The sequence below is a fragment of the Entelurus aequoreus genome, linkage group LG27 (assembly GCF_033978785.1).
Source record: "Entelurus aequoreus isolate RoL-2023_Sb linkage group LG27, RoL_Eaeq_v1.1, whole genome shotgun sequence".
Taxonomy (NCBI): Eukaryota; Metazoa; Chordata; class Actinopteri; order Syngnathiformes; family Syngnathidae; genus Entelurus; species Entelurus aequoreus.
Genome location: NC_084757.1, coordinates 10,337,459 through 10,362,333, shown reverse-complemented (window position 1 = coordinate 10,362,333; position 24,875 = coordinate 10,337,459). Strand labels below are relative to the sequence as shown.

At 40.5% G+C, this 24,875-nt stretch overlaps 1 protein-coding gene across 1 annotated transcript; it reads right to left on the bottom strand.

The window, feature by feature from the left end:
* Positions 1-660: 660 nt before the first annotated feature.
* map1sa (microtubule-associated protein 1Sa) lies at positions 661-24,622 on the bottom strand. Its single transcript, XM_062038524.1, has 7 exons — positions 24,451-24,622; positions 21,589-21,690; positions 21,175-21,257; positions 20,954-21,094; positions 2,709-5,130; positions 2,424-2,632; positions 661-2,351 (listed from the first exon to the last, which is right to left on the bottom strand). The coding sequence occupies exons 1-7, from the start codon at positions 24,569-24,571 to the stop codon at positions 2,196-2,198; spliced, it is 3,234 nt and encodes a 1,077-aa protein (XP_061894508.1). The 5' UTR covers positions 24,572-24,622; the 3' UTR covers positions 661-2,195.
* Between the last annotated feature and the right edge of the window lie 253 nt (positions 24,623-24,875).

Genomic DNA, 24,875 nt, shown 5'->3' with positions numbered 1-24,875 from the left:
GTTAAGACTAGTTTAAAGTTATCTTCATTGAAAAGTACAGTGCTTTTCCTTCAAAAATAAGGACATTTCAATGTGACCCCAAACTTTTGAACGGTAGTGTATATATATATATATTTTTTAAAGTCTAATCAACCAAACATTTCATAGCTCCCCTGCAGTACCTCTGCAAACCGACTAGGGGGGGGACAGACCACCTGGGGGGGTGCATACCCCTATTGAAGACCTCTGCTTTTGACCACATGTGTCAAATTCAAGGCCCGCCGGCATCATTTAATGTGGCCCACAAAAGCCAGGATAAGGCACTTCCTCTGTTTTGCGAAATCTATTTCAATTTGACAGAAAAACAATTGTGCAACTCATTTCAGGCTGCTTGGACATTAGCAACTACAACTACCGTATTTTTCGGAGTATAAGTCGCTCCGGAGTATAAGTCGCACCTGCCGAAAATGCATAATAAAGAAGGAATAAAACATATATAAGTCACACTGGAGTATAAGTCGCATTTTTTTTGGTACATTTATTTGATAAAAGCCAACACCAAGAATAGACATTTGAAAGGCAATTTAAAATAAATAAAGAATAGTGACCAACAGGCTGAATAAGTGTACGTTATATGAGGCATAAATAACCAACTGAGAACGTGCCTGGTATGTTAACGTAACATATTATGGTAAGAGTCATTCAAATAACTAGAACGGGGGTCGGCAACCCGCGGCTCTAGAGCCGCATGCGGCGCTTTAGCGCCGCCCTAGTGGCTCTCTGGAGATTTTTCAAAAATGTATGAAGAATGGAAAAAGATGAGGGGAAAAAATGTATTTTTTTGTTTTAGTATGGTTTCTGTAGGAGGACAAACATGACACAAACCTCCCTAATTGTTATAAATCACACTGTTTATATTAAATATGCTTCACTCATTCGAGTATTTGGCGAGCACCGTTTTTTCCTACTTATTTTGGCGGTCCTTGAACTCACCGTATAGTTTGTTTACATGTATAAATTTCTCCGACTTTCTAGGACGTGTTTTATGCCACTTTTTCTGTCTCATTTTGTCCACCACACTTTTAACGTCGTGCGTGAGTGCACAAAGGTGAGTTTTGTTGATGTTATTGACTTGTGTGGAGTGCTAATCAGACATATTTAGTCACTGCATGACTGCAAGCTAATCGATGCTAAAATGCTATTTAGGCTAGCGATATGTACATATTGCATCATTATGCCTCATTTGTAGCTATATTTGAGCTCATTTAGTTTCATTTAAGTCCTCTTAATTAAATTTATATCTCATGACACATGTAATATGGCTTTTAATTTTTTGCGGCTCCAGACAGATTTTTTTTTGTATTTTTGGTCCAATATGGCTCTTTCAACATTTTGGGTTGCCGACCCCTGAACTAGAACATATAGAACATGCTATACGTTTACCAAACAATCTGTCACTCCTAATCGCTAAATCCCATGAAATCTTATACGTCTAGTCTCTTACGTGAATGAGCTAAATAATATTATTTGATATTTTACGGTAATGTGTTAATCATTTCACAAATAAGTCGCTCCTGAAAAACTGCGACTTATAGTCCGAAAAATACGGTACTACTATTTGTCGTCTTCACTTCCGAATCCAAAGTTTTTCATCGGTTTGTTTGTAAATAATCAAATGAGGCGATTATACATTTGTATGGTTTCACTTTTTCGAGCCGTAACTTTGACGTGGCCCACGACGACCCCTGCTTTAGAGTATCAAGGCAAAAACAAAAAAGGGTTATTTATCGGTGCCTGCGGTACTTGCCATTCACCAGGAGGGGGTCTTGAATGTAACCCCTGTGTATAGCGAGGATCTACTGTAGGTTGCAATGAAAGGCTCAGGTTTTACATCTATGTGCTTCAACAACAACACTCATACTTTTTCGCTCAGGAAGCTTGGACGTTCTTTCGTATACCTTCATTTACACCATCGCGCACATGCCCTATTCGCTCCCACCTTCATCACTTCCACGGGCTCCTCGTACTCCTAAACTCCGCCTACTTGCAAGCAAAAAACCTGTTTGGTGAGAACCTACTTGTGTGAAAGTCCTGCTCCGGCACACACACACAGGACAGGCAATATAGGGGGCGAGGGAGTTATCACAAGACTACCAGAGTTAGCGCGTAACTACGGCGACGACATCTCAGGCTGGCAGAAGAAGGGGCGGGATCAGTCAGAACTCCACCTTGCAGGCAGGGAAGGTCTCCTCCTGCATGGCCACGGTGCTGTTGCTCCCCAACACGGTGATGGAGAGCTCCTTCTGCCGCTCGTGGGTGTCTTGGTACCACTCGTGCATGGCCACCGAATCGAACGTCGGGATCAGAGTCACCTGAAGGGATGAGGCAAATCAGCAGGGTTCCCGGATCGGACCGACCCGGCTCCACCAGGCGCGTCAACCAACCTGTAAGTCCGGCCAGCTGCTCTTCCCGTCCAGCAGCGCGTCCAGGATGCCCCTCATGGCCGCCGCCTTCACGGGCTCCTCGCCGCTCACGACGTAATAGGAGGAGCGGAGCTGTCGGAAGAAATCAGAGTTGATGGTGGAGGAGGCGGATCCGGACGGCAGGTAGGCCAGGTCCACGTGGACAGCAGAGGCCTCGGACGTTTTGGACACTGATGAAGGAGACGTCATTGTTACGATTGTCAAAAGGTTCACGGTAATGTCAAGACTTTGTTCAGATTGGCTTACCTGAGACTGAAGGTTTAGCAGTTCCACTTCGGGAGCCACCCAGCGAAATTCGGCTTGACGGTCTCGCGTCAATGGCGGGGGTTGTTTTAAGTGGCGCCGCGCTGCCGGTCTTCGACTTCAAGTTTTGACCGGATGGAATTCCAGAGGTGCCCCTTTGCAATGTTTTTTTGGTCTTGCCGGCAGAAGTCTTTTGGTTCTTGCTTGATGCATCAACATCTGCCATGCACGCCTCCGGTTGGGCCGGTAACGGCGGAAGGTCTCTAACCAAGGCCGGTGGCGGGTCAAGTGAGGACCGCTGAACCGCCTGGTGGGAAGGGGGCAGGCCAGGATGTCCGGGGAAGATGGGGCTACCGGATTCGTCCTCAGAGTCTGTGCAAAGGGAAGGACAGTCCTCCATGGCGGGCGGGACATCAGACTCTGTGGCCGTCAGGAGGGACTCGCTGATTGATGTGGGCGGGGTTCCCTGGCTGCCCTGGTTCTCAGGAATCTTGTGGTGCTGGAATTCGCACGGCGACACCAAGCACAGATCGACATCATGGGGAACGTCTGCGCTAAGCTCGGACATCCCGTGAATACGCTCCTCACGTTCAATCCCCCAGCGACCATTCAGGGCTCGCTCCGAGTCAGTCAAATGTCCATTCGAGCAAAGACTGTCTTTTGGCGGCGCTGACTGTGATTCCGCGGTCACCGTCGGCACTTGCTCAGCCGGCGTGGGGGAAGAGTCTGGAATGTCACCCAGAGTGGACTGATTGTCTTGAAAGAAATCTTCTGTGGTTGAAGTCCTGAGAGAACATTCCTTACTTTTGTCATCATTTGGACTTAAAGAGGTGTCCATATGAGAAACCGTCTCAGGACTTCCCTGTTTCTTCCTGCCCTGGTCGCCGTTTGGAAGTTCTGAGGTCTTTTTGGTAGGGTTCTTGTTGTCATCCATAGCTGTGTGTTCTTGCTCTGTAGAAACAGATTTACCTTTCGTCCCTTTGTTCAACATGTCCGTCTTTGGACTCTTGACCGAAGATTTTCTCACTTCTGAACTTGAAGCGCCAACCACTTTCTTCACTGATGCAGCAACTTTCTTGTCTTCCCTCTTGGTCTCTTTTTTGGCTTCAGGTTTATTTTCTTTTTTTGGTTTTGTATTTTCCTTCTTGACACTTTCTTTCTTTCTCTCATCTTTGGACGAGTCCTTCTTAGGAATGAGCTTCTCAGCAAGCTTCACTGGCTTCGCTTTGGCTTCCAGGTCTTTGGACGCAACCTCAACTGCTGCCTTCGGCTTTAGTTTCACCTCCACTTTCTTGACAGGAACTCGGCCACTTTTGTCTTTCTGCAAGGCACTGCTGGTCCGCAGGTCTCTGGACTTAAGGCTTTCTCGACTTTCTGCGCGCTTTGGTAGTTTCTCTGCTTTAGACGTTTCTAGGTCCTTTGAAGTCACCACGGGAACACTGAGGAAATCCAGATGCTTGAGTCTTTCAAGTCCATCCAGGAGCTTGGGCTGCGGTGTGCATCCGGGGAAAAGGACCCGGACGATCTTGTCCTGATTGCTAGAAGGATGCCACACCAGTAAAGCACAAATGGAAGTGAGGCACGATAGTGGAAGATCGGAGCTTTTTGACTTGGAACTTTTGGGCGAGGTCTTCAACAACTCTTCTAATTCATTGCTGCCACTGACTGGATTCAGAGGGTACAACTCCAGACGGCCTACTCCCATCTTGTGGAACAAGACAAGGGGCTCAATAGAAGCTACATTGGACCGAGACAGAGGTTGTGCTTTGACAGAAAGTATTTGCAAGCGCTCCAGGACCAGTGCCACCTGGTCTGTACTGCGAAGCTCGCTGGGATCTCCTTGAGTGGCCTTCAATCTGTCCGGAACATTGAGGAAAACTATTCCGATCTCCGGGGAGATGAGATTTTTCATCCAGTCTTCTTCGGGCGTACTTGAAGCCAAGTCCTTGTCCTGCTCGGCTACTTTTCTCAGCAGCAAACTGTTCAATCCGGGCAAATTGTCCACGCCAATGTGAGTTAGAAGGACCGAGTCGATTCTGTCCAGATGTCGGACCAGCTTCCAGAAGCAGGAGCGTGGATCGGAACCTCCATTAACCAGGACGTTGAAACCATTCACAGCAAAGAATGCGGAGTCTCCCTGACCCCCGGGGAAGACGTAGCAGCACGGACGGGAGAGTTTCAGAAAGCCCACGGTCCCAGGGGGCTCCAGGAGCTCAAAGGGGGACTCGGGCTCCAGGCACTCAGAGAGGTACTCCGTGAACTCTTGCAGGCCTTCCATCTGTGGGAGGAGCGAGGGAGGGTTGATCCGGAGATTTAGGACGTCCAGCAGGTTGTTTTTCTTCAACAAGTCGTCCCTCCAAAGGCCCAGGTCTGGACAGCTGAGGGTAAGAGTCGCCTTTTCCGCTGAGCTCAACAAGTGCGCAACCTGTAGCCAAAAGAGAAACAAACTATGGCTGTGTATCAAATGGAATACTTCAATAAGTTTACTATGTATACAGAGCACACATAGCAGTGCAACGGTTCACAACAGTTTGGATCTTAAAATAGTTTTGTGACAGTGTTTTTCTTTTTAACACCCCAGAATTATGGAGCTATATTAAGGCCAAAAGTTTTGTACTTGAAAAAAATAACCTTTGAAACTGAAAAACCAAGTTTTTACGTTGAATTTTGACAAATACATCAATGTATTCAAAATAAAATAAGTGCATACATTTTTTAATAATAACAATTAATAACCATGATTCACTCTAGTAATTATTTTTGAACCGGGGTCCCACAGGGATGTGTGTTGAGCCCTTTCCTGTACGCACTCTACACCAGTGGTCCCCAACCAGCGGGCCGCGGCCCGGTACCAATCGGTCCGCGGACCGGTACCGAAAAAGAAATTTAAAAAAATAATAAAATAAAAATATCCACTACCGTTCAAAAGTTTGGGGTCACCCAAACAATTTTGTGGAATAGCCTTCATTTCTAAGAACAAGAATAGACTGTCGAATTTCAGATGAAAGTTCTCTTTTTCTGGCCATTTTGAGCGTTTAATTGACCCCACAAATGTGATGCTCCAGAAACTCAATCTGCTCAAAGGAAGGTCAGTTTTGTAGCTTCTGTAACGAGCTAAACTGTTTTCAGATGTGTGAACATGATTGCACAAGGGTTTTCTAATCATCAATTAGCCTTCTGAGCCAATGAGTAAACACATTGTACCATTAGAACACTGGAGTGACAGTTGCTGGAAATGGGCCTCTATACACCTATGTAGATATTGCACCAAAAACCAGACATTTGCAGCTAGAATAGTCATTTACCACATTAGCAATGTATAGAGTGTATTTCTTTAAAGTTAAGACTAGTTTAAAGTTATCTTCATTGAAAAGTACAGTGCTTTTCCTTCAAAAATAAGGACATTTCAATGTGACCCCAAACTTTTGAACGGTAGTGTATATATATTTTTTAATTTATTAAATCAACATAAAAAACACAATATATACATTATATATCAATATAGATCAATACAGTCTACAGGGATACAGTCCGTAAGCACACCTGATTGTATTTGTTTAGGAAAAAAAAAAAACTCACCCACTACACCAATACATCATCCCACTACCATCAGGGCGCAGATACAGAACTATCAAATTCCGGAGGGCCAGCCTCGGGAAAAGCCTTATCCGCCCTAAACAGCAGGCCCAGCCGACCTGTAAATGTGTTGGTCATGTACGATGTCTTTGTGTTATTTTTGTTCGTGATGTGTAATGTCTATTGTTTAAATGTACGGCAGTGAAAATTAATTTCCCCAACGGGGATCTATAAATCTAAATCAAATCAAACAAATCTTTAGTTTTTCATTTAATTTCATATATTTTGAGATTCAAGTTTCTGCTTTTTTTCTAGAATCAACTCATATTTTTTTCCCCCAGTTTCAGATCTGTCTTTTACAGAGTCAGACTTAGCAAAAAAAAATAGGGGTCGTCCCGTCATGTTGCCTTCGGGGAACGTAGAAACTAAAACTCCACATTCCATAAAATGAATACTACACCCAGGTCCACAACCACTGGACCATGGTCAAGGTTGATTTCTTGTAAAAAAAAAAAATACACGGTTACAAAGCCCACAGTTTTTGCATGTTAATGTTGTTTTCGTTTCATTTCGCTTTGCAGAACGTTCACTTTTCCACCTCATTTAGCGGTCTATGAACGCACCATAGCTGTGTACGATGAGACCAAGTGAAACCAATGTCAGCAAATTCGCCATTATAAGCGACTTTGGGCTTGTTTTGTGATGTTTAGTGTCATATTTGTGTCTGCAAGAATCCCCCGATGGTCACCCAGCTCCCCACAATAAACAAAAACACAAATGTGGTAGTATTCAAAAGGAATACCTCAATAAGTGTACTATGTATACAAAGCACACAGCAGTGCAACGGTTCACAAAATCCGCAGTTTGGATCTTAAAATGGTGTTGTGACACAGTGTTTTTCTTTTTTACACCCCAGAATTATGGAGCTATATTAAGGCCAAACGGTGGCTATCACAGAAAAAGCCAGAGTTAGCTTGCAGCGCCAACGAGACTCCAGGGACTGAGCGAGAGAGAGTGGTAATAAGTGGAGTGAATGTGAGAAAAATTAAATAAAAGAATGGAGAAGAGATGCTCACCATGTAGATTTAATTTAGCATGCTAATACTGATATGGCTAAAGGACATGGGACAACGATATAAGATAAATGAATGAGATAAAATTAGTAGTCTGAGTTACATATCAATCCCAGTTTTAAAAATGATTATGCGTTTTAATTCTGTGTCGGTCTTGGTTTTAAATACACAATACCTAATAAATAACAGCACATCACATTACTACTCCCTATCCGTTTTGCTAAGATGTCTGTCATGATGCCACGGCCCCATGATATCTTTGGACTAACTTTGGGCCAAAAGTCTGATAGAAGCTGTGAGAATTAGATATTTTTAAGTGTTCTTTTTTAAATTTGTAGTCATGTTTAAAGCAGCTCGTAATTTCCCTTCTTGTGACCTCCTTGCTTTTATCTTATGTCCGCTAGTTAACTCTTAGGTTTGTCTTAAGGGCTCCGGTTTGTCGAATCACATAGCTGTTTTGGCCAGTTCCTTATCCGTTTTGAAGAAGCAGCCGCGCTCCTTTCTGGGCGACAGGGACTGTTTTAGCTCTACATAAGCGGACTCTTTTCGTTTGGATTTAGACCTCTTCTTGCCGATGCTATTGTCACATTGTAAGTGCTGGTCTCCTAAAGCTTTAGTAAAACTTGGCCAAGTACCATTCTGTCTCTGGGGTCCTTTTTACTCAACGTATATGTAATACAAAATAATTTGGGATTGACCAGTGTGTTTTATTACCAGAGAGGAAGACTGGTCGTTACGTGCAAGAATCAATGTGGAAAAACATAAAAAAGACGGAAAAATGACATTTAACAATACTTTTAAGTAGTGACGAATAAGTGACGCCTAGGGGAGTGTGTGGCACACTCACTAGCTGTAGTGACACTGCACTGCTGTTTTATAATGTCATCCGCCATCTGCTGGATGTAAAAATCACTACATTTAACCTGCAAATAATAATTATTTAAACTTTTAAAAAAAATTTAAATACATTTACATGCAAGAATCAATGTGGAAAAACATAAAAATGACAAATAAATTACATTTATCGTCACTTTTAAGTAGTGAAAATTTTAAATATAAGCATTGTTTCCATTTTTCCTGTAAATTCGAATTATTGGGCTCCAGAAAACACCTTTTAAAGAGAGTAATGATAGTTTTACAAGCAAAAATCTCATCAAAAATGATGGGTAAATGACATTTAACATCACTTTTAAGTGGTGACGGGTAGGTGATGCCTAGGGGAGTGTGTGGCACACTCACTAGCTGTAGTGACACTGCACTGCTGTTTTATAATGTCATCCGCCATCTGCTGGATGTAAAAATCACTACATTTAACCTGCAAATAATAATTATTTAAACTTTTTTTTTTAAATTAAATACATTTACATGCAAGAATCAATGTGGAAAAACATAAAAATGACCAATAAATTACATTTATCATCACTTTTAAGTAGCGAAAATTTTAAATATAAGCATTGTTTCCATTTTTCCTGTAAATTAAATTAATCGGCTCCAGAAAACACCTTTTAAAGAGAGTAATGATAGTTTTACAAGCAAAAATCTCATCAAAAATGATGGGTAAATGACATTTAACGTCACTTTTAAGTGGTGACGGGTAAGTGATGCCTAGGGGAGTGTGTGGCACACTCACTAGCTGTAGTGACACTGCACTGCTGTTTTATAATGTCATCCGCCATCTGCTGGATGTAAAAATCACTACATTTAACCTGCAAATAATAATTATTTAAACTTTTTTTTTTAATTAAATACATTTACATGCAAGAATCAATGTGGAAAAACATAAAAATGAAAAATAAATTACATTTATCATCACTTTTAAGTAGTGAAAATTTTAAATATAAGCATTGTTTCCATTTTTCCTGTAAATTCAATTAATCGGCTCCAGAAAACACCTTTTAAAGAGAGTAATGATAGTTTTACAAGCAAAAATATCATCAAAAATGATGGGTAAATGACATTTAACGTCACTTTTAAGTGGTGACGGGTAAGTGATGCCTAGGAGAGTGTGTGGCACACTCACTAGCTGTAGTGACACTGCACTGGTGTCTTATAATGGTCATCTGCTGGATGCATACTTGCCAACCCTCCCGTTTTTAGCGGGAGAATCCCGGTATTCAGCGCCTCTCCAGACAACCTCCCGGCAGAGAGTTTCTCCCGACAAACTCCCGGTATTCAGCCGGAGCTGGAGGCCACGCCCCCTCCAGCTCAATGCGGACCTGAGACTGAGTGGGGACAGCCTGTTCTCACGTCCGCTTTCCCACAATATAAACAGCTTGCCTGCCCAATGACGTCATAACATCTAGGGCTTTTAGAGAGTAGAGTGCACAACTGCGCACACAACAGGGAGATGAAGCAGAAGAACGAGGAAGTTACAGACATGGCGACGCCGTCGACGAGCAAGATGAAGAAATACGCTTGCAAGTTCCAAAACGAATGGAAACAAGAATTTCAGTTCATCCAGGACAGTTCGAAGGGGAAGGTGTATGTTGCCTGTAAATATGTAGAACAGACTTCTCCATTGAACACGGTGGCCGAAATGATATACTCATCATGAACGGAGAAGTTAAACAGGACAATACTGCCATCTAATGGATAGCCACCGGAACACTGAAATTCAAGTATTTCTTTTATGTAAATAATATATATATATATATATATATATATATATATATATATATATATATATATATATATATATATATATATATATATATATATATATATATATATATATATATATATATATATATATATATATATAGTTAGAATTCACTGAAAGTCAAGTATTTCATATATATATATATATATAGGAAATATATATGAAATACTCGAGTTGGTGAATTCTAGCTGTAAATAACCCCCCCCCCCCCCCCCCCCCGCACCTCCCGATATTGGAGGTCTCAAGGTTGGCAAGTATGGCTGGATGTAAAAATCACTACATTTGATCTGCAAATAGTAATTAATTTTTAAATTAAACAAATTTAAGCGCAAGAATCAATGTGGAAAAACGTAAAAATTACGAATAAATTACATTTAACATCACTTTTAAGTAGTGAAAATTTTAAATTAAAGCATTGTTTCCCTTTTTCGTGTAAATTCAATTAATCGGCTCCAGAAAACGCGCGCAACAAAGCTCAAATATTGAAATACACGAAAGTGAAAATTGAATTTTTTTGGGGAAAAATGACCAGAGTGAATCATACTTTCCTTCAACCGGAAAAACAATGTGTGCACTTATTTTCATTTTGAATACATTGATGTATTTTTCTAAATTCAACATGACTTTTCAGTTTCAACGATTAGTACAAAACGTTTGGCCCTAATTTAGCTCCATATGAAGTACCACAAACAGACAGACTAAAAAATGGGTTATTAAATTCATGTTAAATGTACATTAAAGCATATCTCATTGGTATCATCTATACAAAAAGGAAGTGTTTTAAATGCAGATGAGAATTATAATAGGTCCACTTTAAGTACAAAGTGCTTATGGAAGATTTTCTTTTTAAAACACGTATTTTGTTAGCAAAGTCAGAGCGGATTTTTTCTTTTTTTAAATAAAAAGGAGAAAAAAAAAAAAGACTTCTCAAGTTACGACTGCTGTCCTGCTTGTACATTGAACTTGAATCGGTAGTGTCATCCACAACAACACAAGCAGAAGTGAGTGTTGTGGGTAAGAACGCAACAACATCAACATGTCATATCATGGTTACTATTAATAGCGGCATTGTTGAATGTGCTCAAGAAGTACTTTGACACATACACTACCGTTCAAAAGTTTGGGGTCACATTGAAATGTCCTTATTTTTGAAGGAAAAGCACTGTACTTTTCAATGAAGATAACTTTAAACTAGTCTTAACTTTAAAGAAATACACTCTATACATTGCTAATGTGGTAAATGACTATTCTAGCTGCAAATGTCTGGTTTTTGGTGCAATATCTACATAGGTGTATAGAGGCCCATTTCCAGCAACTATCACTCCAGTGTTCTAATGGTACAATGTGTTTGCTCATTGGCTCAGAAGGCTAATTGATGATTAGAAAACCCTCGTGCAATCATGTTCACACATCTGAAAATAGTTTAGCTCGTTACAGAAGCTACAAAACTGACCTTCCTTTGAGCAGATTGAGTTTCTGGAGCATCACATTTGTGGGGTCAATTAAACGCTCAAAATGGCCAGAAAAAGAGAACTTTCATCTGAAACTCGACAGTCTATTCTTGTTCTTAGAAATGAAGGCTATTCCACAAAATTGTTTGGGTGACCCCAAACTTTTGAACGGTAGTGTACTTAAAATCTTTTAACCACGTTTTTTTTGTAAATAACTAAAATAAATAGACACACAAAATACTTTCTTGGCAGAATAAACATTAAATATTGTTCTGGCTTCATAAGAGCCGTATTATTTTTATTTGAGCGTTTCAATATATTTGTCGACTTCCATTTTAATTTGTAAATGTTTTAGAATATTTTTTGGAATACATTCAAATTGGGTGTTGTCAGAATAATTGTATATAAGTTATCACAAAACTTTGTGTTTCAATGAGTTCCCGGCGAGCAGACAAAAGCTGTCTTTGATCTTACCAATCAAAAGGCTCGTAAAACTCCACTGTGTAGGATGGGAAGCGACATGAAGGTGTCGGTTTCTTTGATGTATTGTAATCCACAGGTAGCTTTTGTCTTGACCCGAGATCTACAAAGCGGAGAGGAGGCACCTGTTCTTTGAACTGTTTTGTAACCAAAGGCGACGGCTGTTTACGACCCCCCTTCCTTTAGAAACAGCTGTTGCCATGTAATCAGGTAAAGTCCAAATAAAAAAGGAGGCGTACAATCTTTCGTCAGAGCGTGGTGGAAGACTGTACAAAGAGTACAGCCCAGACGTTTCTCCTTAATGAGCTAAATTGAATTCTGTCTCTGTTTAATTCCTTGCTCTTGTCTGTTTAATAGATGTTATCAGTGTTTGAACCTGACAGGTGTTCACTTTGCTTCACTTATGGCACAGGTGTCAAACTCAAGGCCCGGGGGCAAAATCTGGCCCGCGACATTAATTTATGTGGCCCGCAAAAGCCGGGAAATAATATGCGTTAATAAAATGCTTAATCTTTTCTTACTAAATATATTTTTTCTTACCCTTTTTGACATTAAAAATCATGTACTGCATGCAATTGCATATCTTTTAAAATTCAATATTATCAAAATCAAAATATTACATTATGTATTCCAAAAATATTTTTTGTTAAAATAAAGATACATACTGTACTTACATATCGGCTTGACTTATGACTTCGAAACAAATGATCAATCAAATAGTAGACTGTAAAATTGACAATAAATTTTACGGTTAAATTCCGCCGACAGAGTTGTTTTTTTTTACCGTGAAATCAACTTTGGTACTGTTTTTTTCCATTTACAGTAAGACACTAAAACATTAAAAAACAAACATACAAAAACATTAAAACAACAAGATTTGACGGTAAAAACAAAAACTGTCAGCTCTGCTGCTTGAATTTTACTGCTAAAAACAGTGTTTTTTCATTTATTCAATATTTTTTTATGCTGTAAAAAAAACACTGCTTTTACAGTAAAATTCTGGTGACTGAGCTGCCAGTTTTCAGAGTAAAATTGTAATTTTTTTTGCAGCTTATGTAAAAAAATTAATTAATGTATATATTTATACACATGTATATTCATATATTACTCATTGTTAAAAGCGGCCCTCTGAGGGCAACCATAAGTGTGACGTGGCCCTCAATGAAAACGAGTTTGACACCCCTGATTAGGGTTTATGGGACGTCACGCAACAACGAAGCTGAAGTTTCATAAATCGTTCCATTCCTACTAAGTGCTTAGATCCTGAGGGAGCCTCCTTCGCCATCAAGAGAGACATTTTCCCCCTCTATGTAAGTATGCAAATTGACACATCGCTCATGTGGTCTTAAGTTCTGTCCTTGTCGGTCATCCTTTTCGTATTGGACACAGACCCAAGTTAGCGGAACCAATTGAAAATCATGACACCACCAGTTAGGACTGCGTGATTAATCGACATCAAAGTTTTAAGTAGTGCGATAAATAAATGTTCGCCAATCAGAATTGTTGAGCCTTGCGTTTGTTCGTCCCTCACTTCAGACAGGGAGAAAGACGCCTCACTCTGTGCGTCGCTCTCAACACCATAGCGCGTTTATTTACCAGTAGAAATAATTGAACGCAGTGAGCCCTCTTTTCAGTCATTGACAATCTTTGTCCCACACAGGAAGCACGTACAGCCTCCTTACATGCCATTGTGGTGCTATTTCAACATCAAATCAGAAGGCAATATACGCCCATCAACACGGACGAACGAGCCTATAATGTCGTGATCACGTGATGGTGACAAAAAAATAAAATAAATAAATAAATAATAATTGTCCGACCTCGTTTTTCCTACTGGGGAAAAAAATGCACTTTAAGATAAATTCCATTCTTGCTTACTTTTTGTGTTTATTTATTTAGGATTACAAAGTTATTTACCTTCCAATTACAGTACAATTGTAAACAAGTCCACAGTCATACCGTATTTCCTTGAATTGGCGCAGGGAATATAGTATTCGCACGTCTAGAATTACTGCCGGGTCAAACTCGTTTTTCAAAATAATTAACGCATGCTTGGCCTTATCGCCGGTTTATTATTGAAGCTGGATCAAATTCGTTTCGCAAAATATTAATTTTATTATCGCATGTCTATAATTTTCGCCGGGTCAAACTCGTTTCGCAAAATATTTAACATATGGCTAGAACTTCCACCGGGTCAAATTCGTTACGTCACGAGTGACGCATCTGTCCTCATTTTCAAAATGGAGGAAGCTGCTTTCAGATTGAGTGAGCCTATGGCTTTGCACTTTGTTTATATTATATATATGTTTTTTTGCATTCTATTTTAGTTACTTTGAATTTATAACCCCCTGGCGCTGCTTTGTATTCTTTTTGTACTGTTTTGTACTACTTTTGTACTTATTTGATTGTTGAAATGTTGAAATGTATAAATAAAACTTTAAAAAAAAAAAAAAAAGAAAAAAAAAAGGAAGCTGCTTTCAGTAGTTTACAATCGCACAAAGGAAAAAAGATAAAGAGCTTTTCAGTAGGATTTAAGGTCCAAGCTATTGAATACCGGTACAGTATGCTAAAGAGAACAGTAAGCAGCTATGTTTTATTAATATACCGTAGCTGCGTGTGTGAAATACTGTATAAGTCATTAAATGACTCCCGCCTCCTGGTGGTAGAGGGCGCTGCCGCGCTAGTGATCCTTCTTGCGACTTCCGGTACTGCAGAAGAAGTGAACACACGCAGCAAGAGATTTTTTTTTCTTTTAACAAGGATTTCATACCGGTATCTAAAATAAAACAGTTTTCTAAACTGGACTTTCAATCGAAGCTGGATGTAATAATTAAAGGAATATCTCCATCGAAACAGAGACTTTTAAAACTGAAGAAAGAAAATAAGGAAGACTTCTATAAACAAGTTATCGATGCTTTTGGTCAGAAGGAGCTGCAAATGGACTCCATTTATAAGTACAGGTAAGACCATAATAACGTTTTTTTAATTAAATGTGCTTTTCATGATGGTATGCTTACATCACACTCAAAGCGCACGCCTAAATTTTATGGATTCCTTTTGGTAAACGCCGGAGTGAGAAGAGGTTTTAAAATAATTACCGCATGCACGGCCATCCCGCCGGTTTCCGGTAAACGCAGGTGTGACAGGAGGTTTTAAATTAATTAACGCCCCTGCGGCTATTCAAGGAAATACGGTATATATAAAAAAAAAAATATAATAATTAAAAAAAAAAAGAGTACCGCAATTTTCGGACTATAAATGTGCACTTAAAGGCCTACTGAAAGCCACTACTACCGACCACGCAGTCTGATAGTTTATATATCAATGATGAAATCTTAACATTATAACACATGCCAATACGGCCGGGTTAACTTATAAAGTGACATTTTAAATTTGCCGCTAAACTTCCGGTTCGAAACGCCTCTGAGGATGACGTATGCGCGTGACGTAGCCCGGCGAACACGGGTATGCCTTCCACATTGAAGCCAATACGAAAAAGCTCTGTTTTCATTTCATAATTCCACAGTATTCTGGACATCTGTGTTCGTGAATCTGTTTCAATCATGTTCATTGCATTATGAAGAAGGAAGCTGAGCAAGCAAAGAAGAAAGTTGTCGGTGCGAAATGGACGTATTTTTCGAACGTAGTCAGCCACAACAGTACACAGCCGGCGCTTCTTTGTTTACATTCCCGAAAGATGCAGTCAAGATGGAAGAACTCGGATAACAGAGACTCTAACCAGGAGGACTTTTGACTTGGATACACAGACGCCTGTAGAGAACTGGGACAACACAGACTCTTACCAGGATTACTTTGATTTGGATGACAAAGACGCAGACGTGCTACTGTGAGTATGCAGCTTTGGCTTTTTTTTGCGTATGTACGTAACTTTTTTAAAATATATAAGCTTTATGAACCTTGGGTTAGGTGAACGGTCTTTTGGGCTGAGTGATTGTGTGTGTTGATCATGTGTTTGAATTGTATTGGCGTGTTCTATGGAGCTAGGAGCTAGCAGAGGAGCTAGCATAACACGTACCGTACCTACGTGCGCGTCACGTACGTAACTTTTTAAAAATATATAAGCTTTATGAACCTTGGGTTAGGTGAACGGTCTTTTGGGCTGAGTGATTGTGTGTGTTGATCAGGTGTTTGAATTGTATTGGCGTGTTCTATGGAGCTAGGAGCTAGCAGAGGAGCTAGGAGCTAGCATAACAAACACGCAGGTGTTATTATGCAGGATTAATTTGTGGCATATTAAATATAAGCCTGGTTGTGTTGTGGCTAATAGAGTATATATATGTCTTGTGTTTATTTACTGTTGTAGTCATTCCCAGCTGAATATCAGGTACCGTGAGTATGCAGCCTTGGCTGCTAAACATTCGATAACTTGACCGTATGTGCGCGTCACGTACGTAACTTTTTAAAAATATATAAGCTTTATGAACCTTGGGTTAGGTAAACGGTCTTTTGGGCTGAGTGATTGTGTGTGTTGATCAGGTGTTTGAATTGTATTGGCGTGTTCTATGGAGCTAGGAGCTAGCAGAGGAGCTAGGAGCTAGCATAACAAACACGCAGGTGTTTTTATGCAGGATTAATTTGTGGCATATTACATATAAGCCTGGTTGTGTTGTGGCTAATAGAGTATATATATGTCTTGTGTTTATTTACTGTTGTAGTCATTCCCAGCTGAATATCAGGTCACCCCCGGCTCTCACAGCATCTTCCCTATCTGAATAGCTTCAACTCCCCACTAGTCCTTCAACTGCACTTTACTCATCCACAAATCTTTCATCCTCGCTCAAATTAATGGGGAAATTGTCGCTTTCTCGGTCCGAATCTCTCTCACTTCATGCGGCCATCATTTTAAACAATAGGGAACTTTGCGTATATGTTCAACTGACTACGTCACGCTACTTCCGGTAGGTGCAAGCCTTTTTTTTTTATCAGATACCAAAAGTTGCAATCTTTATTGTCGTTGTTCTATACTAAATCCTTTCAGCAAAAATATGGCAATATCGCGAAATGATCAAGTATGACACATAGAATAGATCTGCTATCCCCGTTTAAATAAAAAAAATTCATTTCAGTAGGCCTTTAAAATCCTTTCATTTTCGCAAAACTCGACAGTGCGCCTTATAGCCCGGTGCGCCTAAAGTACGGAATAATTCTGGTTGTGCTTACCGACCTCAAAGCTATTTTATTTGGTACACGGCGGAATGATAAGTGTGACCAGTAGATGGCAGTCACACATAAGAGATACATGTAGACTGCAATATGACTCAAGTAAACCCCAAAATGTTACATGTTCCATTGAATGTATAGAACGTTACACACGGCGCTCAAAAATCTATTAAAATGTTTTAGTACGACTTTGGTAAGCTATGAAGCCGCGCCGCTTGATTGATTGTACTGTGCTTCAACATATGAGTATTATTATGGTGTGTGCACTGCGAAAACTAAAATCTAAGCAAGATTAAATATCTCAAATAAGGGGGATATTTGCTTATTTTCTGTCTGATAAGATAATTCTTCTCACTAAGCAGATTTTATGTTAGAGTGTTTTACTTGTTTTAAGGGTTTTGGTCCTAAATGATCTCAATAAGATATTACAGCTTGTTGCTGAGATTTTATGACCTATATTGAATAAAACATACTTGAAACTAGAATATCAACTGTTGTAAAGCTGTGTCATCAACACTAACAAGTAAAAAACTACTTTTTTAAAGTAATAATTTCTTACTTCAAGCATGAAAAAAAAAATCATGACTTTGACTCAATTGTGTCTCATAATTAAAACGGAGGACGGCTAAATGAACTATGCTGTTTTATTTTCAATGAAACAATAGAAAATACGTACTCATATAGTAGTACAGTTGGCACAGTACAGTAAACTGACAGTTAATATTTAAACATTTAACCTGTGACATTTCAAACAATTTTGAACAGAAATAGTTCATGCACATTCAGATGAATTTTTCAAAATTACAATTAAAAAATGTTTGGCCGGGGGCCGGGCTGTGTATATGCGCACTAATTGACTGAAAGAGCACGCACTTGGCGCGATGATGTCATGTTATCCATGGAAAAATGCATTTTTAGACAATATGATTTGCCTGAGCGGCAACGAGACCTCGAGAGTAACAAGCGCAGACCTGGGCATTCTGCGGCCCGCGGGCCACATCCGGCCCTTTGTGCGTCCCTGTCCGGCCCGCGTGAGGCCAATCATAAATTACAAAATAAATTTTTAAAAGTACCTATGTCGAGTGTGCAATACAACGGTGCTGCTTTTGTTTTGAAAAGCGTTATTTGTATTACTTCCGTGTGGACGTATGCGCGTGCGTGATTGTGAGTGAATGTGAACAGCTGCAATCACAATTTACAAAATAAAGTTGAACAAACATCTATGTCGTGCGCGCAATACAACTGTGCTGCTTTTATTTTGAAAAGTGTTATTTATGGGCGTATGTCCGTGTGTAACCTGTGAGTGAAGGTGCACAGTGACAAGTGATGCACGGTTTACACCCGAGACGCTAAAAAGAGAAAAGTTGATGACGAATGGCGTGTTTCCAACAAGACATGGACTGCCAAGCAACGTTCCCTCTAAGGTGCGCGCCTGTGCAATTGCGCACTGCTCAAGCGTCCGCTGCGCGCAGCAAATATATGCCTCGCACCAAATCAAATCCCATCTGAATTCTAAACAAAATAAACACATTTATTCTGTGTAATTTTGCAATGCAACTTTGAGTGACAGTGACAACAAGCGGCCCTAACGGTGTTCGTCAACACCGTTCAATTGAACACCGTTCAATTATTGTAACGTCTATCGAGATGCTTCGAGGCCAGGAATTATATCGATCACTTTATTGAGCAAAACTGTTTATATTGGGCCAGAACCACACCAAAAACATGAGTAAAAAACTTCTATCTCTAAAAACTTGTCATTTTCTGCTGTACAAACCAGGCCAAAACCAACTTGTCATCTGTCACCAACACGCATACCACTAAACCACTGGTGCGTTTATGGCCACACAAAAAGTCGGACAACTCAAACACCACACAAAGTTACACTATGACTCCTCAGTCATACGTGTGCTTATTTTACTGTCATTTATTATTCATGTTAATTTATTTATATTAATCATGGAATGCTGTTACTAGAGAAAGTTACAGGAATGCACACTTCATCCTATGCTTACATTTCATTGTGCAACATGAGGATGTTTAAGGGGAACTAAATGTGATCTCTGAAAGGGGTACAAATGATTTCCAAAGCAGTGCTTTTGGTATAAAGTTAAGTTAGGTTAAATGAAAGTATTATTATTATTATTTATCTTACGGTACACATCAAAAATAATATTGAGCAAAATTTAATTGAAATATTATTGATGTGGCCCTCCAGCAGTGCTCGGGTTGCTCATGCGGACCCCGGTAAAAATTAATTGCCCACCCCTGAACAAGCGGTTGCCCTATTGCCTTTCCATTAAGAACAATAAATGAGTTTTTAGTATAAGTTTGCTGGTTTCAAGAAATGTAATTCCGAGCGCATATCAGTATGTCAAGATAATGGCACTAGCATTTACTTCATTTAAGAATATTTTTCAACATATTGAGCAAAAAGGTCTCTTTCTTTTTTTCTACCAAGAAAAGTGCACTTGTTATTGGTGAGAATATACTTATTTTAAGGTATTTTTGGGTTCATTGAGGTTAGCTAATTTTACTTGTTTTGGAAAGTCTTGACAAGCCAAATTTTCTTGTTCTATTGGCAGATCATTTTGCTTAGTTCAAATAAAATACCCCTAATAGTTGTATTTTTAGGGCCCGCACGGCCCATTGTCAAAGGAATCCCAAAAGGAGTCCTTTTGCAATGGGACGAAAGGACCTATTGAATTTGTAAGGTTTTATTATTATTATTCTTTCTTTTTTCTTCCGCCGCCTCTTTGAGCCCTAATTTGACCCACTTAACATGCTTCAAAACTCACCATATTTGACACACACATCAAGACCTGCGAAAATTGCTATCTAATAAAAAACCTAGCCCCAAAACTCAAAATTGCGCTCTAGCGCCCCCTAGGAAGAAACACAAAACAAACTGCCTGTAACTCCCATTAGGAAGGTCGTAGAGACATGAAACAAAAATCTCTATGTAGGTCTCACTTAGACCTACATTTCATAATTTAACATCCTCGGGCAAAAACTAACAGGAAGTTGGCAAATCCCCCTTCAAGACAAAATTGTACTAAAAACACTCATTTTTGCTTCTTTGAGCTGTAATTTTACCCCCTTAAAATACTTCAAAACTCACCAAACTTTTCACACACATCAGGACTGGTGGAAATTGCGATCTAATAAAAAAAAACGAACCCCAAAAGTCAAAATTGCGCTTTTTGAATAAAACAGAGACAAAACTGCTCCTCAGAGGAAAACACAAACAAAACTGCTTGTAACTTCCGGTAGGAACGTCTTAGAGACATGAAACAAAAACCTCTATGTAGGTCTCACTTAGACCTACATTTCATAGATTGACACCCTTCAGCAAAAATCAACAGGAAGTTTGATAACCCCCCCTTCAAAACAAAATTTTTGTAAAAAGCGGTCACCAAACATCAAACATTATGTCCTCTGAGCGCGTTTGTCGTTTCGGCTTCAAACTACTACAGGAGAGAGATTGAACCCTTCTGATTGAAGGATACTCAAAGAGTTTGGATAAGTGCTACGGTTTTGATTTTACGAGCCTTCAAAGAAAAGAACCACTGTGCCGCAGCACCTAGGAAAAAAACACTAACTCCCAGTACGAATATCGTAGAGACATGAAACAAAAACCTCTATGTAGGTCTGACTTAGAGCTAGATTTCATACACTGACCACTTAGGACTAGCACCTGCCAAATATGCGGGCCCGACCAACGCTGCTTGCAGCTTTAATTTTTTCTTGTTTTTGAACACTGACTTTTTGCAGTGTACAAACGCTGTGTGGCAGATGCAGGTGACAGGAAACGACAAGCGGACTCACCTCTTCATCAGCACAGATCTGGATCAAGTCGTCCAAGGAGAAGCGGCCTTTCTGCAGCACGATGTCGCCGACGTCCTCCACGCACTGACCGGCCAGGACCAGCAGCTTGTGCCGGGAAGGCTCGCAGAGCAGCCGTCGCACCTCGGCGCGACAACGGCAAGCACAGAATTACGCCGACGCCTCGGGCCAAACATGGTGCGTTCGTGTCCACGCCGTCTCACCTCTGAGCAGACCAGGTCGTGAGCCGGATTCAGCACCACTTGCGTGTCCAGGACGTCTCCGCGGTGCTGCAGCGTCCGCTGACCTGCCGTCGTAAATAAAGCAAAGCCGTCAGAACCCAGAGGAAGCAGACGCCAACATGTGATGTGAGGATGAAAACGTGGTCATGGCAGGTGAGGCGAACAAGACGAGTCATTGATTGCTGTTGTCATGGAAACTAGGAATAAAAACATTAACACAAGAGCATCATTGTGACTCTTTTTCTCGCACATGTGACTCAAAGCCGTTCAGCTCGGGTGAATGTAAACTACTTTCATAGTTCACACGCAGGGCGGCGCCTCGCGGGACATTCGCCGAAGGGCGAAATGTGGCCGCCGTTTTCACGTTGACACGCATTTGAGGGACGTGCCTCTCACCTGGGACGTCCTCTGACAGGAAGGCGGAGTGTCTGGACACAAAGAGCTTCAGCTGCTGGTCCAAAACATCGACGTTCATCGGCACAGGCCAGCAGCGCAGGCCTGAAACACACGACAACATCAACTCACTTTGTGTCCAAGCATATTCCCATGATGCAACACTTGTCAAGTTAAATGGTAAATGGGTTATACTTGTATAGCACTTCACTACCTTCAAGGTACTCAAAGTGCTTTGACACTATTTCCACATTCACACACTGATGGCGGGAGTTGCCATGCAAGGCCCTAACCACGAACCATAAGGAGCAAGGGTGAAGTCCTGCTCAAGGACACAACGGACATGGCGAGGTTGGTAGAAGGTGGGGATCGAACCAGGAACCCTCAGGTTGCTGGCACGGCCACTCTCCCAACGGCGCCACGCCGTCCCCAGTAGTTCCTCAAGCGCTCTAAAAACTCATTTATTTTCAGACTTGCTGCTCAGAAAAAAGGAAACAAGACCTGTTCCAACTATTTTAAATAAGTCTGATGGCTTTTTATTTTTAAAACCTTTATTTATAATATTCAACATTTACATACAAGCAAACAAATAATAATAATCAAAACAAGTACAGAAACAGTACAAAACAGCGCCAGGGGGTTGTAAACTCAATAAAGCAATTAAAGTAGAATTCTATATATGTATATATGTATATATATATACATATATATATATATATATACTCTCACAATACTATGTTAGATCCACTATGGACTGGACTCTCACACTATTATGCTAGATCCACTATGGACTGGACTCTCACACTATTATGTTAGATCCACTATGGACTGGACTCTCACAAGATTATGTTAGATCCACTATGGACTGGACTCTCACAAGATTATGTTAGATCCACTATGGACTGGACTCTCACACTATTATGTTAGATCCACTATGGACGGGACTCTCACAATATTATGTTAGATCCACTATGGACTGGACTCTCACACTATTATGTTAGATCCACTATGGACTGGACTCTCACAACATTAACTAGATCCACCATGGACTGGACTATCAAACTATTATGCTAGATCCACTATGGACTGTACTCTCACAAGATTATGTTAGATCCACTATGGACTGGACTCTCACACTATTATGTTAGATCAACTATGGACTCTCACACTATTATGTTAGATCCACTATGGACTGTACTCTCACAAGATTATGTTAGATCCACTATGGACTGGACTCTCACACTATTATGTTAGATCAACTATGGACTCTCACACTATTATGCTAGATCCACTATGGACTGTACTCTCACAAGATTATGTAAGATCCACTATGGACTGGACTCTCACACTATTATGTAAGATCCACTATGGACTGGACTCTCACACTATTATGTTAGATCCACTATGGACTGGACTCTCACAACATTAACTAGATCCACCATGGACTGGACTATCAAACTATTATGCTAGATCCACTATGGACTGTACTCTCACAAGATTATGTTAGATCCACTATGGACTGGACTCTCACACTATTATGTTAGATCAACTATGGACTCTCACACTATTATGTTAGATCCACTATGGACTGGACTCTCACACTATTATGCTAGATCCACTATGGACTGGACTCTCACACTATTATGTTAGATCCACTATGGACTGGACTCTCACACTATTATGCTAGATCCACTATGGACTGGACTCTCACACTATTATGTTAGATCCACTATGGACTGGACTCTCACAAGATTATGTTAGATCCACTATGGACTGGACTCTCACACTATTATGTTAGATCCACTATGGACTGGACTCTCACAAGATTATGTTAGATCCACTATGGACTGGACTCTCACACTATTATGTTAGATCCACTATGGACTGGACTCTCACAAGATTATGTTAGATCCACTATGGACTGGACTCTCACACTATTATGTTAGATCCACTATGGACTGTACTCTCACACTATTATGTTAGATCCACTATGGACTGGACTCTCACACTATTATGTTAGATCCACTATGGACTCTCACAATATTATGTTAGATCCACTATGGACTGGACTCTCACAAGATTATGTTAGATCCACTATGGACTGGACTCTCACACTATTATGTTAGATCCACTATGGACTGGACTCTCACACTATTATGTTAGATCCACTATGGACTGGACTCTCACACTATTATGTTAGATCCACTATGGACTGGACTCTCACAATATTATGTTAGATCCACTATGGACTGGACTCTCACACTATTATGTTAGATCCACTATGGACTGGACTCTAACAAGATTATGTTAGATCCACTATGGACTGGACTCTCACACTATTATGTTAGATCCACTATGGACTGTACTCTCACACTATTATGTTACATCCATTATGGACTGGACTCTCACACTATTATGTTATACTATATGGCACCTGACGTCACAGGTGTTAGCGCCATATTTGGTTAGATCACGTGACCGCGGACAGGAAGTTCCGCTATTCCGCGTGACCTCGCCACTAAATGTGAGCAGTCTTAATAACCACTTAAAACACATACAATTATCTCCACATTAAAACGAGACTTATCTCCCACGACGCTGAACCGGAAGAGGAAGTCAATTGTTGCCACTCACCTTCACCGTGTTGTCATAGGTCAACATTTTTTAATTGAAGAGAAAAATAACTTCAATGGTTCGACTAAAGCTTACTATAAACAGCGTATAGTGTAGTTATGAATGAAGAAAATAACTAAGTGAAGCTAAACTCCCGTTATTTGTTTTATTGTGAAAGGGCGCGCCGACTTCCTGTTTGCTGCTCGGCGCTTGTGCATCGTCTGTGGGGGGCATCTTTTAAAAAAAACTCACCTGATTCTATCTGCAGCAACACCCGCTCCAGCAGGCCGGCGGCCTGTAGCGCACCGACCACCACCAGCATCGAATAATCCGCGGCCTTGCCGGGACCGCCGCCCCGTTCTGCCGCCATCATGGCATGGACGGTCCAGTGGGGACGTCACCACTTACACTACCAGGCCCCGCCCCACCCGTTGTTGTCGGAGGCGGGAAGACGGTGTCTGAAACATACGGCAGCCAATCAGCGACTAAGACACAAAAGAGTGACAAAGTATGACCAATTAGAAATGCGTGGTGAGTTCAAGTACACTAGGCTACAGGCAATTTAAAAAAAGTAATTACAACTTTCTTCTCCTTTTTGACGAATATTAGAAACATTTTCCCTCTATACTACCCTAAGAAACAGACTGTACATATTAATAATCAAGTATATCCAACGC